Consider the following 26402-nt stretch of genomic DNA (forward strand, 5'->3'; position numbering starts at 1 on the left):
CTGAGTTTAACCCAAAGGTTGGGCCTCAGGTTCCACTTCTGTTTGCCTGGGATAATTATGTTTTACCATCTTTATATAAAACTTTGACCTTCAGAGATGAAAAAAGTCGGCTCTACTTATGTCTCAAGCCCAATTATTTTATTTGAACAAGATTTTTGAAGTGGAAGATGGCTGAGACAAAGGATACGCTGGCCAATTTGTCAAGTGAATTTATTTATTTCTTTCCCAGTCATCTCTTTTTAAGCAACATCTGGACACTCTCCAGAAGGAGACTAACTGCAGGAAACATCTTGGATTAAGCCATGTGCACGTATTATTCAAATTAATGGAAGTATTGGGGAACACAACACTTTGAAGGGTCTGATGGAATTGAATGCTAAATAAAGTGGGCCATTGGTGGGTCAGAAGATATAACTCAAAAACATTTTTGATCTATAACAAAAGATATATAAATGTTGAGCAGATGTGCTTACAAAAAAATGCTAACGGTACAATTGTGTTTTCATAAAAGAAGATTTATATTTTCAGTCTGTTGGCACAATTCTTCTCAAAAGCACAATTTTCTTTGTTTTCAGAATGCAGCTAAGTTAAGTTTGGCCACCTCTTTTTCTAATTTACCCTGTAACTGTATTACCCTTTCACCTTTACAAAAAACAGCATTTTAGTTCCCTGGGCATTCTACTGACACATGGTTTTGAACTGTGCACGTTCAGAAGATTTTGTATGCTAAAATGCTGAGAATAGACAAGGAAGGAAGGTAAATGGAAGTTCATAAAAAAACACCTCATACCTGGCAGACTTTCAGCAAAAATGACCACAGATCCCCCATTGCCTGAGCTTCTTAAGCTCCTTTGTACTTTACCCTGCTGTGGCTAAGTTGTATCTGGAAAAAAAAAATGCAAGTGAGTGAGAGAACAAGCAAGGTACATACAAGTAATTTTCCTTCACTGAAGCAGGCCACTGATGCCCTGACAGTAGGAATACCAACTCCCATCTTGGAGCTTCTTGGTATATAAAAGCTGCTTGTCTTCTGCCTACCTAACTAAACCTCACCTTCCCCAGTGTGGACACAGGTACATCAACAGAAATGGTATTTCAGATCAGCATGATCTACTTCCATCTGGAAAAAATGTAAGCTATGTGAATATAAGTTACTCTCATGTGACAGCATCTGTGTGAAGGATTATATCTTACTACAGCTATTTTAGGAAGCTGCTGCATCACTAAACAAAAAAGGTGTGCAAATTTAGTTCGTAGGGCAGAACCCTCTTCTCCAGGCCACTTGAACTTAACTCCTACTCCAGAGGTTTGTACATGAGAAGAACCTCAGGTTCATCTTTGACCATCTTAAACTATTTTCTTTGCAAGTGTTATTTAATGCTTAATAATTCTTGCATATTTACACAAGGGAGAAACATTTCCATTTGTTTGCATTTCACAGTATCTCAATTTTAAGCTGTCTGGCAACTATGGACATTCACAGGCTGCCAATTACATTCAGCTTTTGGCAAAAGAAGAAGAATGCGTGTGTGAGGAATATGGCACACAAAATTAATCACCCCACACATTTAAGAGCAAAGATGCTTAGCTTTTCCCAGCACTACACTGATTTTTTTGAAGTTTCCATTTTCGTTGACATAAGCCCATTTCCTCAGGGAGAAAGTATGTGCTTCACAGGCAAATGTTATGGCAGGGATTCCTCCCGGGCTACTGCTATCCCAGCGTGCACAGGTGCAGTCTCCTGTAACCCTCCCTGCACAGGAACAGCTGGAGAAAAATATTCCACGGCAAAGGATGTGTCACTTCAGTCTCATGTCAGCCTCCAGCTGCAGTGCAACATCAATTTCTTAGACTACATATCTAATGTCAGGGAGAGAGGCAATTAAAATTCTGGCACTGACATTGAGACAGAACATTTGCTAGTAAGCAATAGGACATTCAGCCAGGGCCTTATTCCCAAAAATGCATGTGTGCAGGCAAGAAACTTTATCTCTGAAGCTCTTTTACCTTTGATCATACAATTGGTTGAATGTTTCATCCATTTTTTCATGATAACACTTCCAAACTACCTACACATCTAAGAAAAAAATATTAATGTTGCTTTACAGGTGAGCATGAATGGATCTGGAAAAGGCAGAAAGGGAGAGTGGCTGATGGTTCAGAGAGGAGTGTTGCTGGAATTAAATTGAGCAATAGCTTCCTCACTAATCTGCCACCACACCTGCTCAGTAACAGGACTCCCAGTGCCTCCCGCTCTATCCATAATATAAATCTGTGGTTCCCTGAAAATGCACTGATGGTTATAAACACAAGAGACATGTAGCAACCCCAAGAGAGAAATATTTCTTCAACTAGAAATGGCAAGGTACTAGTTAAGGAAATAAAATGAACAATAATGCTTAAGCCCTTTCTACCCTGAAAAATAAAGGAAGATTAAGAGAAGAAGAAAAATGTATAGGGAGAGATTGCAAAAGAAAATTTTGAACGAGGCATTTGAACGCAGACAAAATAATAGCAAAATAAATCAAAAGAGGGAATTAGTTCCAAAATTAAGCCAAGAAAGGAGAGAACATACAGACATTTGGAAAATTACGAGTATAAAACTAAACAGAGGTTATGGTGACAGGAAGCCATTTAGTTTTATTACGCTCAGATAACACAGGCTGTAATTGTTCATGAAAGCATCCAACTGTAGGAAATTTCCATAGACAAGAGGACGTTTCCCAACAAAGAACTGAGTATCTGAGTAAACACCTCAAGGGGCAACCAGTGAATACTGGCTTATGAGCCTCATAAAGCAACACCAAAGTGGGTTTTTCCTTTTCCTTTGCAGCAACACACCGATGGAGAAGAGAGAAGAGTGAGTATTGGCCACGACTGGTTGTCAGCACACAGGCTCTGCAGGGAATTGGTCTGAAAGGAGAAACACAGGCAGTTTTTCAAAAGCACTTGATGGTCTCCAACTGTGCCCAGTGGAGTTTAGTTTGGCCAGTGGTAACTGTTTGTGAAAAGATCCCTCCCAAAAGTCTCACATGTTAATGGAAAGCAGACATGGAGTGTATGTAAATGCAGACAAATTAGAAACAAACAGCTCTGGTCAACCGAGGCATCATTTCCTTTGCTCTGGAGTCAAACAAGGTCACACCGAGTCAACTGCGATACACGCGTCAGGAGCACAAGTGATCTCAGCAGCTCTGGGGAGATTATTCATGGGCTCAAAGCTCAGCCTAGGCTGGAGCCTGCAGCTGAGCACAAACTCTACCCAGCCCCAGGAAACTCGCTTTTACTTGAATTCTCAACGGCAAAATGAGGATATAGCATTAAATAAATACACAAATTACTCAAAATAAAGGGAAGTAAAAATTCCATATGGTCCTAGCAAGCACTGGAAATAATATTCAGAGAGGACTATTTATCTCAGCTTAAACTTGTGAACCTGAAATGTATCCTGGGAAACACACAACACAGGGCAGGAAACAAAAAGTAAAGAAGCAGGGGAATGTTCTTGTCTGCAGGAGATAGATTAACATGCCAATATTTGAGATAAAGGTTAGAATATGTCCAAGAAACCTTCTTCCCCCTGTATTCATATGCCAGAGCTTGTATGAGCAACAAAAATAAATTTGTAATTTTATAACTAGTTCAGATTCACCTGAGTTTTTCAGGAGAGAAACAAAGAAACTAAAACCATCTGGAAAATCACAATGGCTGCCAAAAAGACACAAAGGATTTTAAAATTGAATGTTTGGGAGCAGAATTCAGGCTAAAAGTGTGATTAGTTAACCAACTGTCTCTGATAATTTTGAAAGTCACATAATTTTTACCTCTTCACTCTAGAAAGAAATAAAAAAAAAATTCTGCTCTTGCAAAATTTGTAAGCTGAAAGCTTTCCTCAACAAACAGAGGTTGTTAGACAAATAAATACATTAATATTTCAAAGAACATAAAAGTAAGTACCAGCAGGATCCCTGCCAAGAGTAGGCAAAAACTCTCTGATTCAGTTTGGGTCATTGATATCCTGATCAGTACACACAGCTATTGTTTTTGCCTGTTTTCTTCACCTTGGAGTGAAATAGTTTGGATTTTTTTTCCCTCCCTCCGAGATAATTATTTTTGACAGTTTCACTGTTTATATGTGAAACTGAGAAACTGTTAATTGAAATAAAAAATGAGTCACTGTTTCCAGCAAGTTTTGCCAATGTTTTGATCTGTGTCAATCTGAGCTTAATTATTAAGTTTTCTTTAAAGGGAGAGGCAAAACTGTATATTTTAATTTGGCCCCATACAAATACTGCACTCCTCAGATATACGTCAGTTTAAGAGTATGAAACACTGCTAAGTAGGATTGAAAATATTTAATGACTATGCACCAGAGACCTATGGTTAAAAATAATGCAGATGAGAAAAGATTTTTTTAATTTTTTTTTTTTTTTAGAGAAGGATATGAGAAGCCTTTATAGCCTTTCAGCAGATCTGATTAAGCATGATATATGGTCTATCACTAATGATGTTGCCAAAGTCAACGTCTCTGGGCTGAGAGAGGGAAATCTTGTGGAAAGCCAACTGTGTTGTAGGCAAAGGGCAGACTCTGCACCCCACAGCCATCCACACATTTCCCTGGTGTCTGCTCCACAAAAACCCATCTGCAGTCATAAACTTGCTCGGGTATTTGATAGGAATTCCTCTGTGATTTTACTGTTAATGCACAAATTCAGCTTGGCAGAAATAGACTCTGGGATAGCAGAACTGCAAGAGATTTTCCCACATGTTTACAAGCCTGGGGTGTATGTGTACATGAGAAGGAATTGAGGGGCAGAGGGGAAAAATGAAAAAAAAAAACCAAAACAAAAACAAACCTTTATATCCACAAAGGAAAAATAATAACATTTTAAAAAACCATCCTGGGGGTGCTTGAGGAAGCTGAGAACTGTTGTAGGAATCTGTCTCAAGAAGTCATTTTCACAGCAAATTTAGATGAATCTACAAAAAACACATCTAGTTAATACACAGGGCAAAATAGATTTTTAAAGATACAATTATTTGAATGGAAATAGCACACAGTCATGGGCCAGTGACATCACTGGACTTGGGAAGAGAGCAGCTTGCAGCTTTCCTATGCCACAACGATTTTTTTTATTTTTCATTTGTTTTTCCAAATCAGGATAGCTCCAAGACCTTTATGAAACTCAGAGCTTGCAAAACAAGAGGCAGATAGTCCCACTCCTGAATGCTTTCGCTGTCCTTGGACATGGAAACAATCTTACAAGCAGTGGTCATCAAACCAGGAAGAGCAGAAATCTCTACCTACCCCTTCTGCTAAATGCCTGGCTATTCCCAAAAGCAGCCAGATTTTCCAGTTTTGCCAGTAGCTTTCAAGCTTCTATTGATTTATAGGCCCCTGAGTATTTTCTCTAACTCCTACATAAGTGAAGGAGCCTGACAAAAATGAGTAGTAAAGCATTTCATCCTTTTCTAAACCAGCCCAGAATAAAAAAAGCACATCTCCCAGCAATCTTTTGCAGGTACTACCAGCCTGCTGCTCAGCAGCAGTGCCAATGCAGGGTGTGTTTGAGCAGCAGGCTGCCCCTCACCACCCCCAGCCTCTCCCTGTGACTGCATCCTGCTGTCCACATGCTGTCTGTGAGCTGCTGGAGCGTATGTGCTTCCCAGCATGAAGCCACATCTCTCTTGTGAGACACTGAGACACTCACCGCTGGTCATGGACACGATGGACATGGAGCACTCACCTGTCAGTCATCACTGCATCAGTCTCTTAAGCTTTTGAAACTTCTCATTCTCCTTCCCTCTCTAGATGCAACAACACATTCAGTGCATTCACAGTTTTTATGCCTTCCTTTGGGCTGCTTCACTGTTCATACCTTCTGGCTGTTTTTGCTGCTCTTTCCTGGGCATGCTCCAAAATACCTATCAAAATGAGGTGCTCTAAATCAGTGTGCCAGCCAAAGGCTTAGGCTAAAGCCCAAAAATGAGGACAAGGTGCAGGTTTTCTATCACTGCTGCCTTGCCATGGGCATTTTGGGTTTTGCTCAAGGACGAACTATTGTTCAGCTATGGAAAATAAACTCTTTTAAATCTTTTTGAAAGCAGCTTAACACATAGATTTCTGACTAAAAGAAGTTACAGGGATTATATACAAGAACTGTGTGCACTGAAGATATTTTTCTGGTTAAATGAATCCAAGAATCACTTGTACTGATATGAGACTTCTGCAATCAACCAAGCAGGTTGTAGAGTTGAAGAATATCTTTGTGAAACAGAACAGAAGAAAATCCCAGTGCCAATGACTGAGAGGAACTGGAACATCAAAGAGATATTTTCTATCTCTTTTCTCTGAAAGAGGATAACTGAAGTGGAATGGTTATTTTGATAGGATAGCCAGGTATGAATAGCAGGTCCTGGGTGTGGTAGGAGTCTGAGGGAGGACACTCAGCTTCCAGAGAGTGGTCACTTGGAAGCAGCAGACAAAGTGGATGCCTGTCTCTTAAACAAAAAGCTAAATACATGCATGCTGTTTATAGCTCACCATTCATGTAAAGAATTTAGTATGTATTTTTCACAACTATAGCATAAACATATGGTAAAAATTTGACACCATATTACCATATCGGATATTGACAACAGTTTCTGAAAAACACATACATCAAAAAATGTTAGAACCATTTCCTTGGGACAAGAGGAATCTTCATACCACATACCCAGCAGGTTACACCTTTAGGGAGAAAGAAAAAAAAAATCCTTATTTTGACATTAATTCTACTTAAAAATCTATCTATCTTTCTCTGTTGCCCTCCTCCCATACCTCCCATATCTACCCATGAAACTATGTACTTAATTAGCAGGAAATTAACCAACTAATCAGCTACAGTTGTTGCTATAGTTTTCTCCTGCTGCATTTCATTGATTAGTTTTGCTTCGTTGTTCCCCAACACTGTTTAAGCCATCTGTCCCAGGTATTGCAATTCCAAGTTATTGTTTGCTTGCACAGGGAATACAAGACTTTCAGTGGGGAAGTTTCACCCAGGCAAACTATTTTCTGAAATTGTTACAAATCAGTCAAAAATTTTAGGCATTACCATTCTATGAGTCCCTGCATTGGCCATTTAACATCTGAGCCCAGAAGGCTTTCTGCTGGGCTCCCAACATCTCCATGGTGAAGAGCATCCCTCTTGGACACAGCTCTACACCACAAAACAATCAGCGCCACCAAACTGTCTGCCCAGAGCTGAAAATCCTCCATGCTCAGATAGATACCATTAAAGTCCTTGAAACTGAAGCTACAATTCAAACTCTTCAATAAGGGAAAAAAAAAATAAAAGAGAGAGAGAAGAAAAACACACTTCCCCATCAATTTAACTCCTTTCTGACTCTGGGATAAGCTTGTTTAAAGTTCCTTCATCACCTTCAATCACAGCTAACTGAAGTCTCTTGTATGTTTACAACCCCATTTTTCCATTTACAAAGGGAAGCACAACATACTGGGATTGCACTGGAGCACGTAATAAATGGCACTATATAAAATACAATAATGACTAGAAGAGAACATGAAGGCAATTCAGCAATTGCTTAGTGAGTTCAAGGCGCACTCTTCTGACATCCTCAACCACACATAATGATAGAGTTCAGTATCTTTTATACTCTAATGGGAATTATAAAAATAATTATTGCATTACAAAATGCAAAAGGAGAGCTCACCTATTATAGACCATGCTACAGGCAAACCTCATTTTCATATGATATTAACAAGAAAGTTTCTGTGCTTATTACTCTAGAGGTCATTATAAAAAATGAAGTGTGCACGTTTGTATACAATTATACTCAGTATTGTTAAATAATTTTTTGCTTCTGAGAAGGGGTCTGAAGTTTGTGATCAGCAATGACTGAAGGTGAAGCACTGTGATCTGTCAGTGACAGACTCTCTTTCTTCCTCAGCACACGGCTGTATTGCCATTTGCTCTCCTGGAAATCCTCGCCTTGCCACATCGTTACCCAGCAAAGAAGAAGGGATTGATCCTACTGGGATTTGTCGCTTTTCTGTATATCAGCTGGTAAGAATTTAAGTATTTTTTCTTCAAGTAATCTACTTTTTAAAATAAGGCTAAATGCTGTACTTTAGATCTAAAGTTCCTCTAAAGGAGGACAGCAGACTTTTCTGTGGAGAAATCATTTAAACTTCAGCTGAAACCCATGAAAAATATTTCCAAATGTAATCAAGGCAGGTTTCTTCAAACACAGTACAGGTCCTGAGACCTTATATAGTATCTCCTGCTCTAGTAAGGCCTCTTATAGGAAAGTAACCAAATTGCCATAAACTCAGGGATAATTTGAGTAATTTCTTCTGGGCTGGAGTTTTTACTTCCACTGGTACCATACAATTTACCTCCACTCGCTGTTCCGTTCACTACTAAACCACCAAATCCCAAAAGGTCATGGGAGCAGGAGAGGAGTAAAACAGTTTAATGTTTGGCAGCAACATGTGGCTGGTTTAAGAAATTTGAGACAGAAAATGATACTCTGAGCCAGGTGCACACTGGTGGATAGTGAGGAGGCATCTGCCCCACCACCACCTCCCACTCCAGCAGTGGACACTGCCCATATTTCCAGCAATGCACCAGTTGATCCCCAACTTGTCAGAGAATGATCCTGAGAGAATAAATTATATATTTAATCAGCACCTCCCACAGCTCATAGCCATCTGTCCACCTGCTCTGTGTGTGTGATGCACCCCTGGAGTGGGTTTGCTCATTGCATCCTGGCTGCAGTGCGGGGATATGGTGGCATTGCCACCCCATGTAACTCTGGGCAGCTGCCAACATTTCAAAGCTCTCAGAGGGTGCCTTATATTGAGACCCAGCTCAGGAAGGGGGCTGTATCATTTCAGGGTATGCTGTGATAAAACTTTCCAGAGCTAAGGAAACATCCAGGCTGTAGGGTGAAGAATACAGAACACCTGTATAACAAGAGGACACTGGTCAGTGAGGAGACAACTTGTCCTTATGCAAACACTTCTGAGATGTCACTGGAACTATGAGGAAACCCATCCTTCCCATTCCTACTTACAGTTCTCACTCTCAGCTAGAAATCATCTTCAGCCTAGTGAGTAAAAATCTGAAATAGAAAATAAACTGTTCAGATGAAACACTGGAGTGATTTGAAACCCATCAGAGTGGCTGTGGAAACAGGGGACTTCACTGATACATTACATAACCAAATTAGGAGCCATTTATTCTAATCCAGCCCAGAGTCTAATAGGATTACAACCACGGCTTCCTAAATTCCTTTTCTATGTTCTGATTCACCCAGTTGCTTAACACCAGCTTTGCTTTGCTTGTCTTATGAAAACATTTGGGTTTTACTGTATTTGAGACCAGACTGCTTTTACAACCATGTGAGCCATGCTTTCCCCTAAAATCCCTATCAGCTGAGCAATTTCATCCCTCGGGAGACACGGCTCATATCAGGACCTGAATCCACATCCAAGGATGAAGATCAACACAAGCATCAACACATTTGAGCCCTCCCAGTATTTTCTGTGAGTTAGCACTACATTGCTGCCAGGGTCCGGAGTGGAAGGTGGTCCCTTAGAGTGCTTGTCCCGTGTGCCAGGGCCCTGAAGACTGGATAAAAGATATTATGATGTCAATATAGTTTTCAAATCAGCAAGGAACCTTCTGTCTGCTTTCTTTTTGCCTCCACTTTGTGGTGCCCTGCAAACCACAGACAACAGCTTTCAACAAACACAAAAATTTTCTGGCCCGTGCACTGACATCTCAACACATGTACACATTTTACTGTTGGTGTTACAACCTGGTGATTTAATAGCCCCGTGTGGGCACCATATGTTTCACAAGCATCAGAGTCCTTCCCCCAAGCCTCTCCTTGGACTGTCATTGCCATCACTGCACTGGCAATGGGCTGAGAAGTGACTGGTCCCTCTGAGGCAGCAGAGAAACTGAGCAGCCAGTTACACCTCGCACCAGACACCTGCCTCTGAGCAGGGTATCACTGTCACACTGGACACCCTGCACAGTCATTTATTTGGGCTTGAAAATGCAGGTTGGAGTGCTTCATTTGAGACACACCAGCTGGCCAAACTGCACAAAGATAATCCAGATCCTCGTTATGTAAAAGAAAAGTGGTTGTCACTCTCTGTTTTCCTGTTGGAGATACAATATGAAAAGAGGAGTCCTGTGCTGTGAAGAACACATGCTGACATTTGCACAGGCTCCACTTAGCACCTGGACTTCAGTGTTTCTACCTCTCAGGAGCCTTTCCTGCATGGTTTATTTTTTTGGGTTTTTTTGGTTAGTGGTTTTTTTTTTAATTACTTCGGTGTTTCACAGTTCTGTCTATTAGATGGAAGAATCTTGAACCATAAAATAGAGTCCCTACATTTAAATATTTCCATGCTCAGTCCAGACAGCTCTACTCTGAATCCCCTCCATTTCTCCACTCTATCCCTTGGGTGGGGATAGTAAATCTTAATTTACAGGCAAGACAAAACCACCTTTTAATGCCCCACTCCTTCCTTCTTTTACTAGAGAAAGGAAGAAGCATCTTTTCAGCCTTTTTTTTTCCCTCCTTAGCATTCTCCCATACCTCAGTGTCATGACACAGTTTCAGGATAGTGTTGCATCCTGTTTGTCACTTCTCTTTGAGGCAGGATGCTCAGTGTCAGGTAGCAGGCTGGGTGCCATCAGAAAAAATTGTGATTGCATTCCCATGTTAGCACTGGTGGTGGAAAGTGGATGGCATAATCCTCAGATATGTTTTTTTAAATAAAGAATGAAACCTTTCAGTACCATTTGGACCCAAACATTTTTTTTTTAGGAAAGTACTGTCCTTGTTAAAATGGCACATCCTGATAACAATCAAAGAAGACTTACCCTATTTCTTAAATTCTTTACATAATCAATGCAAATATGAATAATTTTACTCACAAAAAAAATCCCAGTAAAGTGTATTTTCCAATAATTAATATATAAAGATCACTTTTATATTCTTGAGTTCAGGCATTCTCTACCAAACTACTCTTATGAGCCATAAACAATGAACATATTCCCAGCAAACCGACAGCCACTACAAGATATTTTCTGAGAGAATAAAAAAGGCAGAAAAAGAGGGCACAATTAGAAGAAAAGAAACCCTATAAAGCAGGCATATTAAGCCTTTTCCTTCTTTTCCAAACCATGCTTTGCAAACAGTTCTGGCACAAAAGGGTGAAGCAGCCACATGGGTGTCCCACCTAATCATTCCTCTTCTTTTCCTTTCCTTTACGAAAGAAAAGGTGCTGGAGAATTCCCCTTGCCCTCTCACCTCCTGTAAACTTCTTTCCACTCCTCAAAACAGCGGTCAACAGCAGAAGGATTGAGACAGGGACGAACAGCTCTGTGTCTCCACAGACTCTAGGGATCTGGATAGGGGCTGAAAAGCTGTTGTATATAAAGAGTAAACATATGTGAGAGCTTATTTGAATAAGCTTCATTTAGCATAGCCAAGTGCATGTCCTTGTTCTTGAACATTTTGCTATTTTACCATGCTTTTACTGCTGTTAATAGCCAATGCCACCCAGGTGACAGCAGAATATTGTGTGCATCTCAACCTGCACTGAAACACATTTAATTTAGCAGGGCCCAAGCGTGCTTCACAGCAAATAGCCCAAGTGCTGAGGAGATGTATTGACAGCCCAGCTAATTTTCTCTGTATCAAGCCTGTTTTGATAACTCAGACCCTCAGGAACTGGAAATTTTGAAGTGGTTCTTCTAACTGAATGATCCTAAACAAAGGTAATTTCTCTTCTTCCTTGCCTAGGGTCCTGTGGATTTATTCTGTAACGGGAGAGTGGGTATATCCTCTCTTTGCTTTGTTCAGCCCCCTTGGGCTAGCAGCCTTTTTTGCCGGTAGCCTTGCCATCATCATCTCCTTCTACAACTTCGGAGAGTTCCTCAACCGTATGATATGGGGTCAGTCCAAGTTTTCTTCATTACTTCTATGTGTATAAAAAAAATACCCCTAAAATGAATTGCTGTAATTGCCCAGGCAGGCAGGGAGAGGAAGGGGGCATGAGTGCACTGGGGAAGGTGTTGGGGTGGTGGCATTTGGGTGTAAAATAGTGATTATTTGGTCCCGCCCACATGCTAACAAATAGAGAACAAATTGGAGCAAGGATCCCAACCCTACCAAACAAAGGTTGGATCACCTTCCTCTAATTTGTCTCAAGAAGCACCTCTTACCAGCATAATCTCTGGATTTTTAATTCCTGCACAAAGAAGGGGGCAGAGAAGCCACGTGTCTTGGGCTAAAACTCTTACACCTGCATCACATGTTGTTTGTCAGACTAGGGAATAGCAGTATTTACTGAAAATTTACAGGAATGCATTAGTGTATCCAAGCAAAAGCACTGTGGCAGCAGCTCCATGACTAAAGCAGCACTTGGGGAAGTTTTACAAACTGCTGAGAACTTTTCCCTTCTGCTTTAGTAATGGTATAATCAATAGTGACCTAAAAAAATGAAAAGCAGCTTCCTTGGCTATAATGGGCAGTTAGAAGGAGGGAAAAAAGTAGTTTAGGAAAGCATATTTAACAAGCGGAAGAAAGAGAGAACTGAGGAAGCACTTTTGGGGGTTTAGCAGGGGATACTAGTATTATTATTGTCTGTCATTATTATTCCTTCTGGTTTCCTCTCCTTTTTAATTCAAGATTGAATTTTTGAGAATGAAAGTGTTTCTGTCAGGAAAACGTGTGTATTTTATTTAGGACAAATGTGTGAACATTTGCAATTTCTTAAACTAGCTTTCTGATGAAAGAAAAAAACACTACAAAAACACCTCTGAAAATAAATAAGACAACCTCCCTCTGTTCTCAGGGAACATTTGATGCCTGATCTATTTTGCCAAGCCTCACATGCCTGTCAAACCAAAGTAGAGTGTCTGTAGCTGGTCTCTCACCACCCGTACTCAGCTACCTAAAGGCAGCAGATTGGCTTTCAAATGTGCTGAACAACCAACTTCACAGCTTGCTACCTTTACAAACAAGATGCTTGCTCTACATGTCCATGTTTGGAGATTTTGGCTGCATAAACATAATATGAGATGAGGATTGCTGGTAAATGAAAACAGACCTGCAGCCTTTCTGCACTAGCTCTGCTTTAAGAGGCATCACATAAATAGTAACTATTACTAACCAAAGACCGCACCATCACTTCATGATGGTGTAAGTCTTTATATGAGATATCTGATACATCTATGTATCAGATTTTTTTCATCACTGAGTACATATTAGTAATTTTAGGCCTAGAGAATGCCTGCTGCATAAGCTGGAGATAATCAGAATTAAAATAATTTTATTCCCAAAGTGTTAACTGATTGGACAAAATGTTGTGCCAAGCAGAGATCAAATTAACTTCAAAAATTAGATGCATATTCAACAGCTGACTAAAGAAACCGGGGCAAGCAGTCAACTTTACTGTGCACATAGAAAGGCTGAAAAGCACCCCTGTTGTGGTAGCATGAATGTAACCTCAGAGTATGTATATAAACAATACACAATCTTCTCCATTGATATCTGGTGTGTTCTTGCAATCCCTGGAGGCCTCATCTGTGTGGTGGGTCTGCCTCTCCATGCATAGTTAGTATTTTTCAAAGGAGCCACAAAATCCTGGCCTTAACAATTACATGGTGTTTTCATCCACGTGCAAGACACTCCCATTGAGTTACAGTTCCCCATGTTGATGCCAAGTGTTTTTCCTGATCCACTTCCCAGCTTCATCCACCCAAAGGAAGAATAGGACTTTCTTAAGCTGGTATCAATAACAAAGTCCCAATAAGCCTTGAAACATAGCCACAGGGAAGCTATTCCAAATTACAGTGTGCCAGAGTTTTAATATATTCCCGACTGAGACAAATTTTTGGTTCAGCACTACCAGAGAAAAAAGAGCTGCAAACTGAATGAAGACGTGATTCCGACATACCTTTGTTCCCACAGCAAAAATGGCTCCATGTACTCTCTTTCATCCTACCCTTTCCTGTCTCTCCTTCCCATCACAATAAGGCAGAAGATGCAGTGGGAATAATCCTGCAGGGGACCAAAAAAAAAAAAAAAAAACAACAAAAAAGACCCCAAAAAATAAACAGCTCCCCCACCCCCCAAGGTAAAACAATCAGTGGTGCTGATTTGAAGAGGACAGACTTCTTCATCTTTCCATACTCTCCACCCTGTCCACCTCCTCCCCCAAAAGACAAAGTACATGGAAGGGCACTTTCGATCTCTCTTTTGCTTCTTCCTCATTCCCCAAAGGCAGTGTGGGTTACAGGTTAATGCAGTTATCTACTAGGTTGCTATAGGCACCTCTGAAAACACCTTGTCTAATAACACCTGAAGCCACCAAACAATTAGCCCTGATGCTGTTGGGATCTGACAAGGCAAAGATCTCTGACTGGGCTGCTTGGCAGCAGGCTTCTCCCCAGAGGAAAAATATTCGAGGCTGTTGCTTCTTTTTATTTTTTTCCCACTCAAATGAAGAATGCTTGCCCAGATGTGTTTATTCAAAGGTGCAAGAAGCGATTAACAAACACCTCCACCAGTGTGGCAAGCCTGGCTCCTTCTGGACTTACATCCTGTGGCAAACTGTAGGCTGCTAAGGAAGCTTGTTTCACAGCACACCATGCTTCATACGGGCTCTTCCATATTCCCTTATAACTCCAGGCCATTATTATTTTTCCTAAAACCAGCTACATACATATTTACTCTTTTTCACACTTAAAGGTATATTTAGTTCCAACTTATTCCAAAGTCTATAGGTGGCAGCTTCCAGCTTCAAGCAACTAAGTGTCAAATTCACATCCCGTGCTTGACCAAAAAGAGGCAGTATCATTTCTGAGAGCTGGAAAATCTAGGCTGTAGAATAATATAACCTTTTTTTTTCCTTTTCAGGATGCCAGACCCTAAATTCATTTTATTATTTATAGACAAACTGTTTCATACAGTATTGGAGGTTTTAAAAATGTATTATCTCTCATGTGCCTCTCCTCTCCCTCCCCTTGCACAGTTGGATTGGTGGTAACTAAGGCAACCCAGCTGCACAGCCTGAGAGGCACAGAAAATAGTACCAGTAATGACTTCTTTTTGTTTTAAATCCCAGAGTTTCTAGAGTACAAGACAATGTTGAGCAATAGAGAAACTCCAAAGAGGATAATTAGAAACAATGAGCTGATTCTTTTACTGCCATAAATTTACCTCAGCCAAGAACTTGGCTGCAGAGTCTGAGTACCAAAGATGAACCGTGTGATAGTTTCTCCTGTTCCTAATGGGTGGAAAACATCACACAGGCAACTGATCTCATGTCTCCTTGACCAGTCAAACTAGAATCCTCAAAGTAAAGCAAAGCAGTGCTTTTTATGGGGGCTGGGGGGGGGGGGGGTGCTCTTGTTGGGACAATCAGATCCTTGGGAGAAATTTGGATCAAAGTTCTCCACATCAGACAGAGCAACCTTTCAAGTAAGCTCTCTTATTTAGAACCAGAATTTGAAGATGGAGCACATTCATCTTGCATCTAACACATCTGAAAAAAATCCAAAATAACATTCATCAGCTGCTTCATTTCAATACTCTGAAATGCAGCTGGAGAGGAGCTATAGCTAGCAACAGCTACTTGCTCCACCAGTGATTGAAAAGTCTCCTGAGGGACACCTGGGAAACCACTTGCAAGATTTTGTGGGTCCAAGGCCTCTCCCAGAGAAATGCTTATCCCCAGGTGGTGGAATTTTCCTTTGGCAGAGAAACAGGGGAGGAAAGGAGGCTGATTGTTGGAGTGGGCAGCAGCTCCAACAGAACCACCTGGATGCTTGCTGTCCTCCAGAGGGGAAAACTTTGGCCAGCACTGGCTGAGGAACACTGTCAGGGGCAAAACAAAAATTAAAGATATTATAATGAAAGGGATAAGATAGCACAACAAGAATAAGAGACATTGCTCTGAGGAAAAAGAAAAAATTTATGGTGGAATAACTTTCATATGCTCAGTGCAGAGATGAGCTCTTCCAGATCTTCTGTGAGGTCTTAAATATCTTGGGAAGACATTGCTGAAACCTATTTACCTAAGGCTGAAATAAAATTAAACAACAATCTTCTCTTTAGCTTGTTTTTCCTCTTTTTTATTTTTTTTAGTACTTTTGCATTCAATGCATTTCCCAGAATCATATAATATGTTCTCACAACTGATTGTTTTCCCTGAGTTTTTTTTTTTTCCATATTTAGGGGCTTTTGAAACCAAGCTCCCTCAACACCCTGTAGCCTTGGGAAATCCAGCCTATGTGACAGCTCACAAGTCTGTGCAATACAAAGCAAATACTATAATAAGATTGAATTCTTGATGCTGTCATTATTCTGAGCAGCTGTTGAGATTGCAGAAACCCAAATGGGAAATAAAGGGATGTGAAGGGCAACTGTATGGGGTATGAAGCAGTGCTACCATTGTACTGGTACAGGCTTATCAACAGCAGTTTTTGTGTCAATGTTAAAATGCTGTTGTTCTGCATGTAGTTATTACTCCAGACACAGGTTCCACTCTTTGTTATTACAATATCCAGGTGGGATTTTGAAACTGGGATTCCATTCTGGAGGATTTGTTGTATCAAGCCTTTAAAAACAAAGAAAAAGAGTCCAGAGTCTATCTGTTCCTTTCAGTGGCCAAATAATGTTTATATACATAATTTCACTATATTGCTGATGAGGAATGGAACTCAGATTTTATAGGATTTAAATCCCAGAGTTTGCAAACTATATATGAATATTTACTTTAGACTCATCCGTCTTAATTGTACCACAAACCTGTGATGGGACATTTATGTCCTTCATATTTGTCACTCCCCAAAGCTGCAGCTTACCCCTCAGGCAGAGATGACTGATTGTGTAAAGGAAACCTGCACTATTTGTCACAGGTCCTATTTTTGGTGATAAATTTATCTGGTGATCCACTGGAGGCAGACTGGATCAGAACTTCTTGCAAAGCAGGGCTTCTGAATTCATCAGTGGAGGCCAGACATTAACAAGTGCTGATTAACATGCTGGTCCCTGGCCTGCCAGGTGATTTTTTTTCTTTGTGGTTTGCGTTTTTTTTCCCTCACCCACAAATATCTATTTGGTCGGTACACACCCATACAATACAGCAGTTAGTGTTTCAGAGCCTCTGAGGTCTACAGACAAGGAAAGATCATTTAAAGGAGAGTTTCCTGTGAACAAATGATCATCGGAGGGGAAGAAGAGAGGCTGGGACAGTGTGTTGGAAAAGGTACCTGTAAACAGTTGATTATTGCCACACTGGATGTCCCAAAGTAGCACAATAACTGGTGCTTCAGAAAGCTGTGGGATTTCAGTAGGTCCTGTGCTGTCCTTAGCAGCCATGTGAGGATCCTTCAGATATACCAAATTCAGGGATTACGCATCTGCTGCCCTTCCAGACAAGCTTTATTTTTAAAGCTTTTCACATACTCTTACAATAAGCTAGGTTCCCTCAGCAGCAGATACTTTCTCCCACTGGCAAAGCACAATTATTCTCAGTGGGTGTGGCCCATGGCAGATTTCAAATAATTCCTCAATGGTGGAGTAATCTGTTACTTGCTGGGGACACCCCAAACTCATTTGACTTCTGCAGCACTTTAGCGTTAGCAGCTGGTGAGAGACATGCACTCACAGTTTACTCCCATTCCCAAATGGGTAGAGATCCCCAGGGATGTTGGGAGGCTGGAGCCAGTTTCACATCCTACTCATGACAAATGTGTGAAAGGCCTTCTCAGTTGTGCCTTCCCCCTCCAACATCCCAATAATATCTTCTCCTTTGTCTCCAAACAGGAGATTCAATAGTAATACTGGACCACAAGTGGAAAGGCAAGTGAATCCTCCTCTTGAAGCCAAACAATCTCTCCACAAATGCTGAAGCCATGAAGTAGAGGAAAATAAATGTAGCTGCGATAAATCCTTTCTCCAATGCATTGCAGCTTCTGGTGAAGCTGTTATGACATCAGACATATGGAAAACTGGTGGAAAATATGAAATGTTTGCCTCTTTCATGATAACTCTGCAACTGCTATGAATAAGAAAATCGTGTTCATCTGTTTACACAGATTTCTCATCTCTTGCACAATGTACGTGAGGATGTGTCCATGGTTAAAAGTTGTCACTGGTAAATGCACTCCCTCATGAGCCTCGCACCACTCTGAAAAAGACCTGTGAATGCAAGCCAGCTCTTGTTTGGATTGCCCTTCATCAAGTCTGGAAAAAATTAAAAGGAGAGATAATTTTAACAGTGCTGTGACTTCCAAGCTAGCTAGATAACAAATTGGGCTAACAAGCAGTGTAATTAGAAATGTCTGCTCAGAAAGTTCACCAAGAAGCCGAGTTCTTCTAACGAGAAACTTCCTGTAATATTAATATGCTTAATATCTCCCCTCCATTTTAACAGGAAATGTGAAGGCAACAGTTTCTTTCTTTTTCTTGGTTTCAGTTAATCTCACAGCAAAAGTAACCTAATTATACTGACTGTATGATTGCTTTGACAGAAAGCATGTTAATTTAAAGCACTGTTTAACATAAAGCTGCCTGCCATATAATTACACTCCATTCACATGTTTACTAATTTTCCTCAATATAGTTGATTTCTGTTATTAGCCTCAACATTTTGTTAACATCCAAAACACTGGAGATCTGCTTTGCAAACTCCAATAAACATGCAAAACCGAGAGTACCATAACTGTTCCTTAATGGTCAACGTGAAAAAGAAAAATCTCTCTTATTATTCCTGTATTCAAAGAAGATTTGAAACTAGCTGCAGTACTTAAATGTCTAACTCTATCCTCATTGCCAAAACCCTTCCTTTAGAGCTACTGTGCATGCAGTTCGCCGGGGTGTTATTTTCACCTTTTAAATGCCGCGGAGCTTAGTAAAAATGAAACACGTTGTAAGCTGCCTGTGAGCAATAAAAAGATAACATGTATACATAATATTGTTCTTTGCATGTGTTAAGCACCTGATAAAAATTCTAATCTGGGAAGTTAACATGCTAGGCCTAGACTGTAAACTAAATTAACTCAATGAGAGATGTGCATGCATTCAGTAATTCCCATCTTATCAAGATAACTCGGTCCAGCTAACTTTGCAAGGGGAATGTAAGCAATTACACTTGCCCACACACAAACATACTCCTCCCTCCTTTTTTCTTGAAGCTGAAAGATGCTGCTCAAAGGAAATATACTGGAGAGACAGACAGAAGAAAAAACATGGAGGGAATTAGAGAAGAAGAGAAGGCTGTGGAAACTCCCTGTACAGGTTTGTTGATATTTTTGTCTCTACATCTCTTCTTTTCAAATGCTTTTATTTTGTACTGATACTCCAGTACAAACAGTTCAGTTGGAAACTCAGAATGAAGCCTGGGCCCCAACACAGAGGGATAGATCTTTCCACTTCCAACCAGAGGAGCCAAATGGCAGATCTCACCCTCAGCTCCTGCTCACACCAGGGGGACCTTTGGGATCTGATGTAGGGATGGAGCTGCTGGACTACAGGGCTTTGAGGAGAATCATGAGGGAGGTTGTTTATTTCTTTGAAAAGGGCTCAGAAGAGGTACTTCTCTCTGCTACATCCTGTATGGAGGAGAAGCTGGATTCCAGTCATGCACTTTGGAAAAGCAATGAGGAATGCCTGTCCCCAAAATACAACTGCTGGGATCTTGGATTCGCTTTGCTCCTTTCTCTCATGTCCACAAAACCCTGAAAGGAGGAAAATGTGTCATTGCTCACAAACCAACATTTTCCCTGTGATTTTTCAAAAGGCTTCACTGAGACACACTGTGTCAGGATCTGGCCTTGACGACATTTGCACCAGATTTCTCTTTCCAGTCCATCAGTCTCTCTCGTTTCATTTTAAGTATGCAAAGTCAGTCGGAACTGTTTATTTATAGCCGCCGATGTTCATGGCTGTATAAATTAGCTGCTATTACTGAATGAGGTGCCCGCCCACTTGCCCAGAGCAGCTGCACAGGAGCCCTTTCATGCTGCTCCACGGAACGCAGCCCCAACGGGGAGGGAAATAACACTGTCCCAGGCAGACAGAGGGACCACGGCTCAAACCCCTGGGCAGAAAAACAGCAATTAATTTTTTCCACAGTGCAATCTGCAGCATGACAACTACAATTACCTAATACTGTTTAGACCTGCCACTTGCATTTGGCAGAGAGAGAAAATGACGGATTAAATTCACCAGAGGAAAAAAAACCAAAACTGCCCAGACTAGAACCTACCCCTGGAGTTTCATTTTATAAGATTAAGCGATATTTGTTAAGAGGGGGTGAGAGGGAAGGGACAGTGGGGGGAAGGAAATTCAAAACTGGTCGTTATTTGAGACAGAGCACCATCAGAAAATAAGGATTCATCCCATACACACACACTGAGCTGTTTCCAGCAGAAACAGCTGGAAAGCAATATACACCACCACGAGGAGCTTTCATCTTAACTCACACCTTTGTAACAGTTTACTTCCACAAAAAGCATAGGCAAGTGCTAATTTATTCCCTCCCCAGTTTCCCACACAATTTTTTTGGTTTGGGTCTCTGCCAGAGCTTCAGGGTCACAATGTGACCTCAACAACATAATTTAAGATTGTTCCAAACCTTCAGTGGAACTACTGAGGATTTACTTTGATGGATATGGAGCCAGGATCTAGCATGCAGAAAATATACTTTTACATTTTACCAAAATGTCTAAAATAGTTGCCCAGGGATGCTGAAATTCAATTTGAGATCTTGTATTCACTTGGCAGAGCACGTAATTAAATATTTTGTGCCACAAAATTAACCAGAGTCTCAGGGGTATGTGTAAGAGAAGGCTTAGTATCAACCATGAGAGCCAAACTAAGACCCACTTCCCAGGCAAATTATTCAGTAAATATTGGAAAAAAATCATTGCCGACATGTATGGGTTCATTATAATTTTTGTTAGCATTTAATCTTGCTGATCATCTGTAGTAACATCTTACCTCAGAGGAAGAAGTTATTGGCAGTCTGGATTCATATAAACAACCCCAATATTAAGAACTACTCTTGAACTAAAGCTCCTGCTTACAGCTAAAAACTATTTGTCCTTGAATTAGCCATTTGGAAAGAAGCATCAGGCAAAAACCAAATACAGTTTCAATAGGCCAGACCTCAGAACAAGTGGTCAAAAGCCCCAAAGCAGAGTTTTTGCCTTTTAAGGTCTCCAGAGACCCTACACTGCAAGGAGTTCAATGTTTCTGAAAAGCAAACCAAAATCCCTTAGTGTTTGATGTCAGTACCCTTCAGTTTAGATTCCAGACAGTGGTGAGTCTAAAAACCAAGTGTTTGAGTTAAACCTCTAGGATATGGCCCAGTAATAGGTCTGAGCTATAAAGTTTTATGGTAATACTTGGTATTCCAAATGTCACTTTCTATCAGATGTTCTCAAAATATTTAAGCAAACTTTCAACTTGAGGGGCTAATTTCCTTCACTACCTGGAGAACAGCACATATGTAAGAGAAAAATGTTTTATTTTACACCCAAGAGAAGCAGAATTACTGTCAAGTATGCTGGACAGTATGGTTTCACTGATGGTATGGACTACATTCCTTAGGTAGAGGAGAAGGAAACTAGTATATACCAACACAAGACTGCTTTTTGAGATTAATTCAAGTTTTTGATGTGGAAACCCCCAGTGAGTGTGCCCAAGCATCAGTGCCCATGTGGGAAATGAGGACGCATGTACAAAAGGAGCTCCATGGTTAAGCATTTCTTTCCATCAGGCTTTTCTAGCTGTGGACAGAGATAAGCACAATTGTGGAAGCGCGCTTCAAGCAGGGAAGAGCCACACTTCCAACCACAGAGCCATTAAGGTTGGAAAAGACCTCTAAGATCACTGGATTCAAACATTAACCCAGCACTGCCAAGTACTCCACTAAACCACGTCCCAAAACGCCACACCCACACACATCCAAAACGCGTCTTTTCAACTCCTGCAGGGACGGTGTTTCCACGATTTCTGTGGGCAGCCTCTGTTCCAGCGCCGGACAGCCCCGCACCCCTCCGTGTCCTTGCTGTAGTGCGGGTCTCACAAGCGGGCTCAGCGCCGGAGGTGCGGCCTCACCGGCGCCCAGGACCCCCTGCACTCAGCACGGAGGCGGCAGCACCGCTGGCAGCTCCGCTCCTCCGCAGGTGCCGGCGCTGCGGCCGCTCCACGAGAGCCATTCCCGGAGGGCCATTCCCTGAGGGAAGCGCGGCAGGGCGGGAGCGCGGCCCTGCTCCCGAGGCGCCGCAGCGACACCTGGCGGCGGCGCGGAGCCATGGCCCGCCCGCCCTCATAGCGGGGCCGCGGGGCACTGCGGGAGCGGGAGATCCCGGGGCGACTCCCGCCTGCGGGAAGGGCCCTTTCCCACCGCGGAAAGCTGCCACGTCCTCCTCACGGCAGGTTCTTGCAGCGTCATGTGCACTGGTGGGCGGTTTCGGCGTTCCGCGGTGCAGCAGCCGGGGGTTGCCTCAGCGCTGGGAACGGCGTTAATTAATAATTCGCCTCCGGTCGCTGGTGGGTTCCCAGAGGTGCACCAGCCTTCGCCTCTCAAGCACGGGGGCAGTTCTTCGGCACAGGAGCTCTTGCACTCGCACATCTGTGAGCCCAAAGCAGCCCCAGCCCGAAGCAAATGCCCCCCTGTCACGGTCAGCCAGCGCCACCTTATTAAGCCAAAATCGCAGAGAGAGGGACAACAAACAGAGAGTCGTTTTGATCAACACATGTAACAATTATGTGCAAGAGGAAAAAACCCAAAAGTTAATAGAGCGCATTATTTCTATCCATAGGTTCGGGTTTTGTGGATGCTCTGCGGTTTTTTCTCCCCCCCCCCCCTTCTTTACCACCCCCCCTTCACCACCCCCCTTCTCCCCTTTTTTTTTTTTCTTTTTAAAAAACAGATGTTGCCAAATGGTTTTGAATCACACATACTCCAAAATGCCTCACAATCATTTGTGGAACAACCCCCAGGCTCTAAACCCTTATATCACTAATGTAGCCTCCTTGTTGCTAGCTTGCCAAACAATAGCCATTGTTCCTGAAGGGTCTAGCCAAAAATAATATGATGTACAATTGCCCTCCCACTGCTGTCTTTGCAAAACTACTTAAAAGTTCCAGAGATGCTTTTACGGATGGTCTACAGCACAAATAAACCCAAAAGGAGCAGAACAATTTGGAACGTTGGAAGTGGGTGGAGTAGAAATAAGAAAGTTGTAGGGGATGGAAGAGAGAAAAGCATTATGACAATGAGTTTATGATAGTTAAGTGTTTAGTTATGCAGCTGTTTTCATGTTGTTGCAGAAATGAAACCACAAATATCTGAGTGCTCATATCACTGCGACTTGCATATAATTAGTGAGTTTGGTGGTTGTGCAATTGCACCTTAGATGATGCTTTTATGAAACTCTGATTTTGGAAAGAATCACTGTGAAGGAGGATTTGGAAGGAAATGTAAAATAGCTACCCTTCCTGGTTGGAGAAATACATTATCTGAAGAAGAAAGATCTGGAAATCATAGGGGTCACAGAAGCAGAGCTAGATATATATATATAGCTTGTAGCTTATGGGAAATCTGGTCTTCAGCATTGAGGCAGGGAGAAAAAAATTGAGTTACTTTGAACTGGCATCCTAAAAATTGAATTTATTTCTTATGTGTATTTCATTAAATACAAGTCCAGGCCACAAAAGAGGCTCTTTCATGAACCACTGGAACTTCATACTGTTGTTCTCTGTGTTGTACATCTCTGGATACAAAGATCATTCATCTTCCATCAGCAATACATTTATTGATAAAGAAAGCCCTGCAAGACAGGTAAAATCCACATGCACACTGTGTGTGGTGTAAAAATTGACTTTCAATTTTCCTTCACACTTCTAATCATCGATCTACTTAGTTATCTTAAGTCTCAGTCCTAGACTCTGACACAAATTCAGAGCTGAACTTTGACTGCAGTCCTGAATCAGAGGTGTAGAAAAAAAATGAGCAGGTGGAAAAAAGTCACAACAACTGCTTCAGAGGAAAGATAATTAAAACTAAAAAAATAATAATAATTTTAAAAAAGCAAACCAACATTCTGGCAAAAAACAAAGCTGATATTTCTACATAACATAACTCAAAGATGAGGCATTTACTAATCACATCATATTTATTATTAACAAATTGTTGCAAATGCCTACTACAGTGGGCCTCTTTTTAGCCATTACTGGTTATTTGACAAATGATCTGCGGTGTTAGAAGGTCAGGAAGAGTAGCAAAGTAACACTGGGAGGGGGGAAAAAAGGGAAGGAAAACCCCCCAAACCCCAACTGTACAGCAAGACGAGGCTGTGGGAGAATCTCAGATATGCTCTTTAAGTATAGCCGTCCCTTATAAGGAAGAAAATCATTACCAACATAAAGCACAGCCTGTGGGCAAAGCCCGTGCCATTCAGATGTACCCCAGCGTGTGTCTCTGGTGACGTGTCCGTGTCCTCATCGTGGAAATATGTTCCACTCAATGTACAGCTGCAGCGTCTTCCTCCCCAGGGGACACGGCATCTATATGTCCAGAGAAACAACACGTGGGCCCAGGTCTGACCCCCCGACCTCCACATGCTGCAAGCCGCTTCCAGAGCTGGGGGAAAGGAAATGACCTGGAGGAAACTATGCAGGACATCATTCCATGAGTGCACTCTTGTGGTCAGCTGGGAAAAAAAAAAAAAAACACCAACAAATTAAACAGTCGGGACAGAAATTAGGTTGATCTGGTCATTACACTGACAGAAAAAATGCCTTTCCTTTTAGTGGTAGTAGTGCCTTTTAGGAGTTTCTGGTTTATTTTGCTGAATTGCTGGGTTTGGAGTTTCCCAGTTATCAGAGCCCTCCTGGAGCACTCCTACGCTCTCTGTCTGTGCATGTGAGTGCCGTCTCCTATTCCCCAATGAGAAAGGCATTTTTAACAAATTGATAAGACAGAATTTTCCCACACAGTCACTATCAGGCAATCAGAGCACTGCATGGCGTGTTAGAAATGAAAAAATGTGCCCTAACTTGGACTAGCCCTCTCATTCCTCCCCCTTCCTCATCCCAGTGTCAGAGCCAGATAGAGAAACATCTCCCAGTCTACAGCATTCCTGAAGCAAATGCCAGACACAGTCCTGTGTCCTGGGTTTGGTCCATTTGCCCACCTATGTTAACTGTTGAGGAATTTAAAGGAAGCAGGAAAAACAGCAGCTGAAGGAATGAAAAGGCAGCCACTGCATCCAGCATCGGCAGCAAGCACAAAAAAATCTATGTGCTGCGTCTTACTTATGTGTTGCCCCATATGCTTTGAGGATCAATCAGTAAAGCCTGATTTCCTTCTTACAGACTGAAAATACCTGAGACGGGAGCTTGTAATGAAAACCCAGTGCTTACACTGGGGTTTGTTTAAGAGGGTTTTCCCATGGGAAAGGGGAAAAGTGGAATAACCATTCCCTTTTTGCTAACATACTATCCCATAAAACACCTAAAATATCCAAAGCATTGAAGAGGAGATTTATGTTTGGGCAAGAAGCATGGTCACAGAATAATTTCATAATTAATGGAAGGGTTCTTTCATTTAACTCCAGTTGCAGTGAGCTTTCGGTTCTCCTTGGTGCCGGGAGCAGCCAGGGCTTTCCAAGGGCGGGCAGCATGAAGCAGCAAGCCGTATCTGTCAACAAGGTGCTGTGAGGGCCAGCTTAAAAACCTCTCTTCCTGCCATTGTTATCCTTGAAGCCCTGGAATTTCATCCAAATGGATTTGACCCCTTGCTAAACAGACTGTGCATACTTCCCTGATTAGGATATTCCTGTTAGATGAAAAGAAGGAGGGGGTGGATGTGGAAGAAGAACGCCTTTCTCCACCCCTGCCCCAAGCAACACGAGTGTCCTGCTGCCCGCTGGACACCAGGAGGGGCACGTGGCTTTGAGGGAAAACACCTTGTCCTCTGGCCAGTGGGGGAGCAGGTCTCTGTGCCTCGGGTGTGCCCCACAAGCAGTGGGATACAGTTCTTCACCCAGCTTGTATTTGCTTGTGGAAGAAATTTGTTGGTGCCATTTTGACTCAAGCTTTAGGAAAAGTCTTTTATTATGGCTAATTCAAGTCTGAAATGCATTGTCCTTTCCCACGGTGCAGCTCTCAGTCTGCCCTAATGCTTTGCCATGCTTGCAAGTAGTTCTCAAACCTCTCCATCTGTTTCCCCCCTCATTTTTGTACCAGTCTATGCCCTGCTAAATTCCCTGTACCTTACTAGATGATCTCAAAATTTTATGTAACTTAGAACAATCACTGATTAGTATTAGCACCTGCTTCCAGCTATCCCA

General features: G+C 41.8%; 1 protein-coding gene across 1 annotated transcript in view; it reads left to right on the plus strand.

The window, feature by feature from the left end:
* Nucleotides 1-17906, plus strand: part of ADTRP (androgen dependent TFPI regulating protein) — a 29439-nt gene extending 11533 nt beyond the window's left edge. Inside the window, exons 4-6 of the mRNA XM_062498902.1 lie at nucleotides 7951-8066; nucleotides 11830-11981; nucleotides 17863-17906. Coding sequence (XP_062354886.1) covers nucleotides 7951-8066; nucleotides 11830-11981; nucleotides 17863-17906 — 312 coding nt within the window. The remainder of the gene's footprint in view (nucleotides 1-7950; nucleotides 8067-11829; nucleotides 11982-17862) is intronic.
* The last annotated feature ends 8496 nt before the right edge of the window (nucleotides 17907-26402 follow it).

The sequence above is a fragment of the Cinclus cinclus genome, chromosome 1, assembly GCF_963662255.1.
Source record: "Cinclus cinclus chromosome 1, bCinCin1.1, whole genome shotgun sequence".
NCBI lineage: Eukaryota > Metazoa > Chordata > Aves > Passeriformes > Cinclidae > Cinclus > Cinclus cinclus.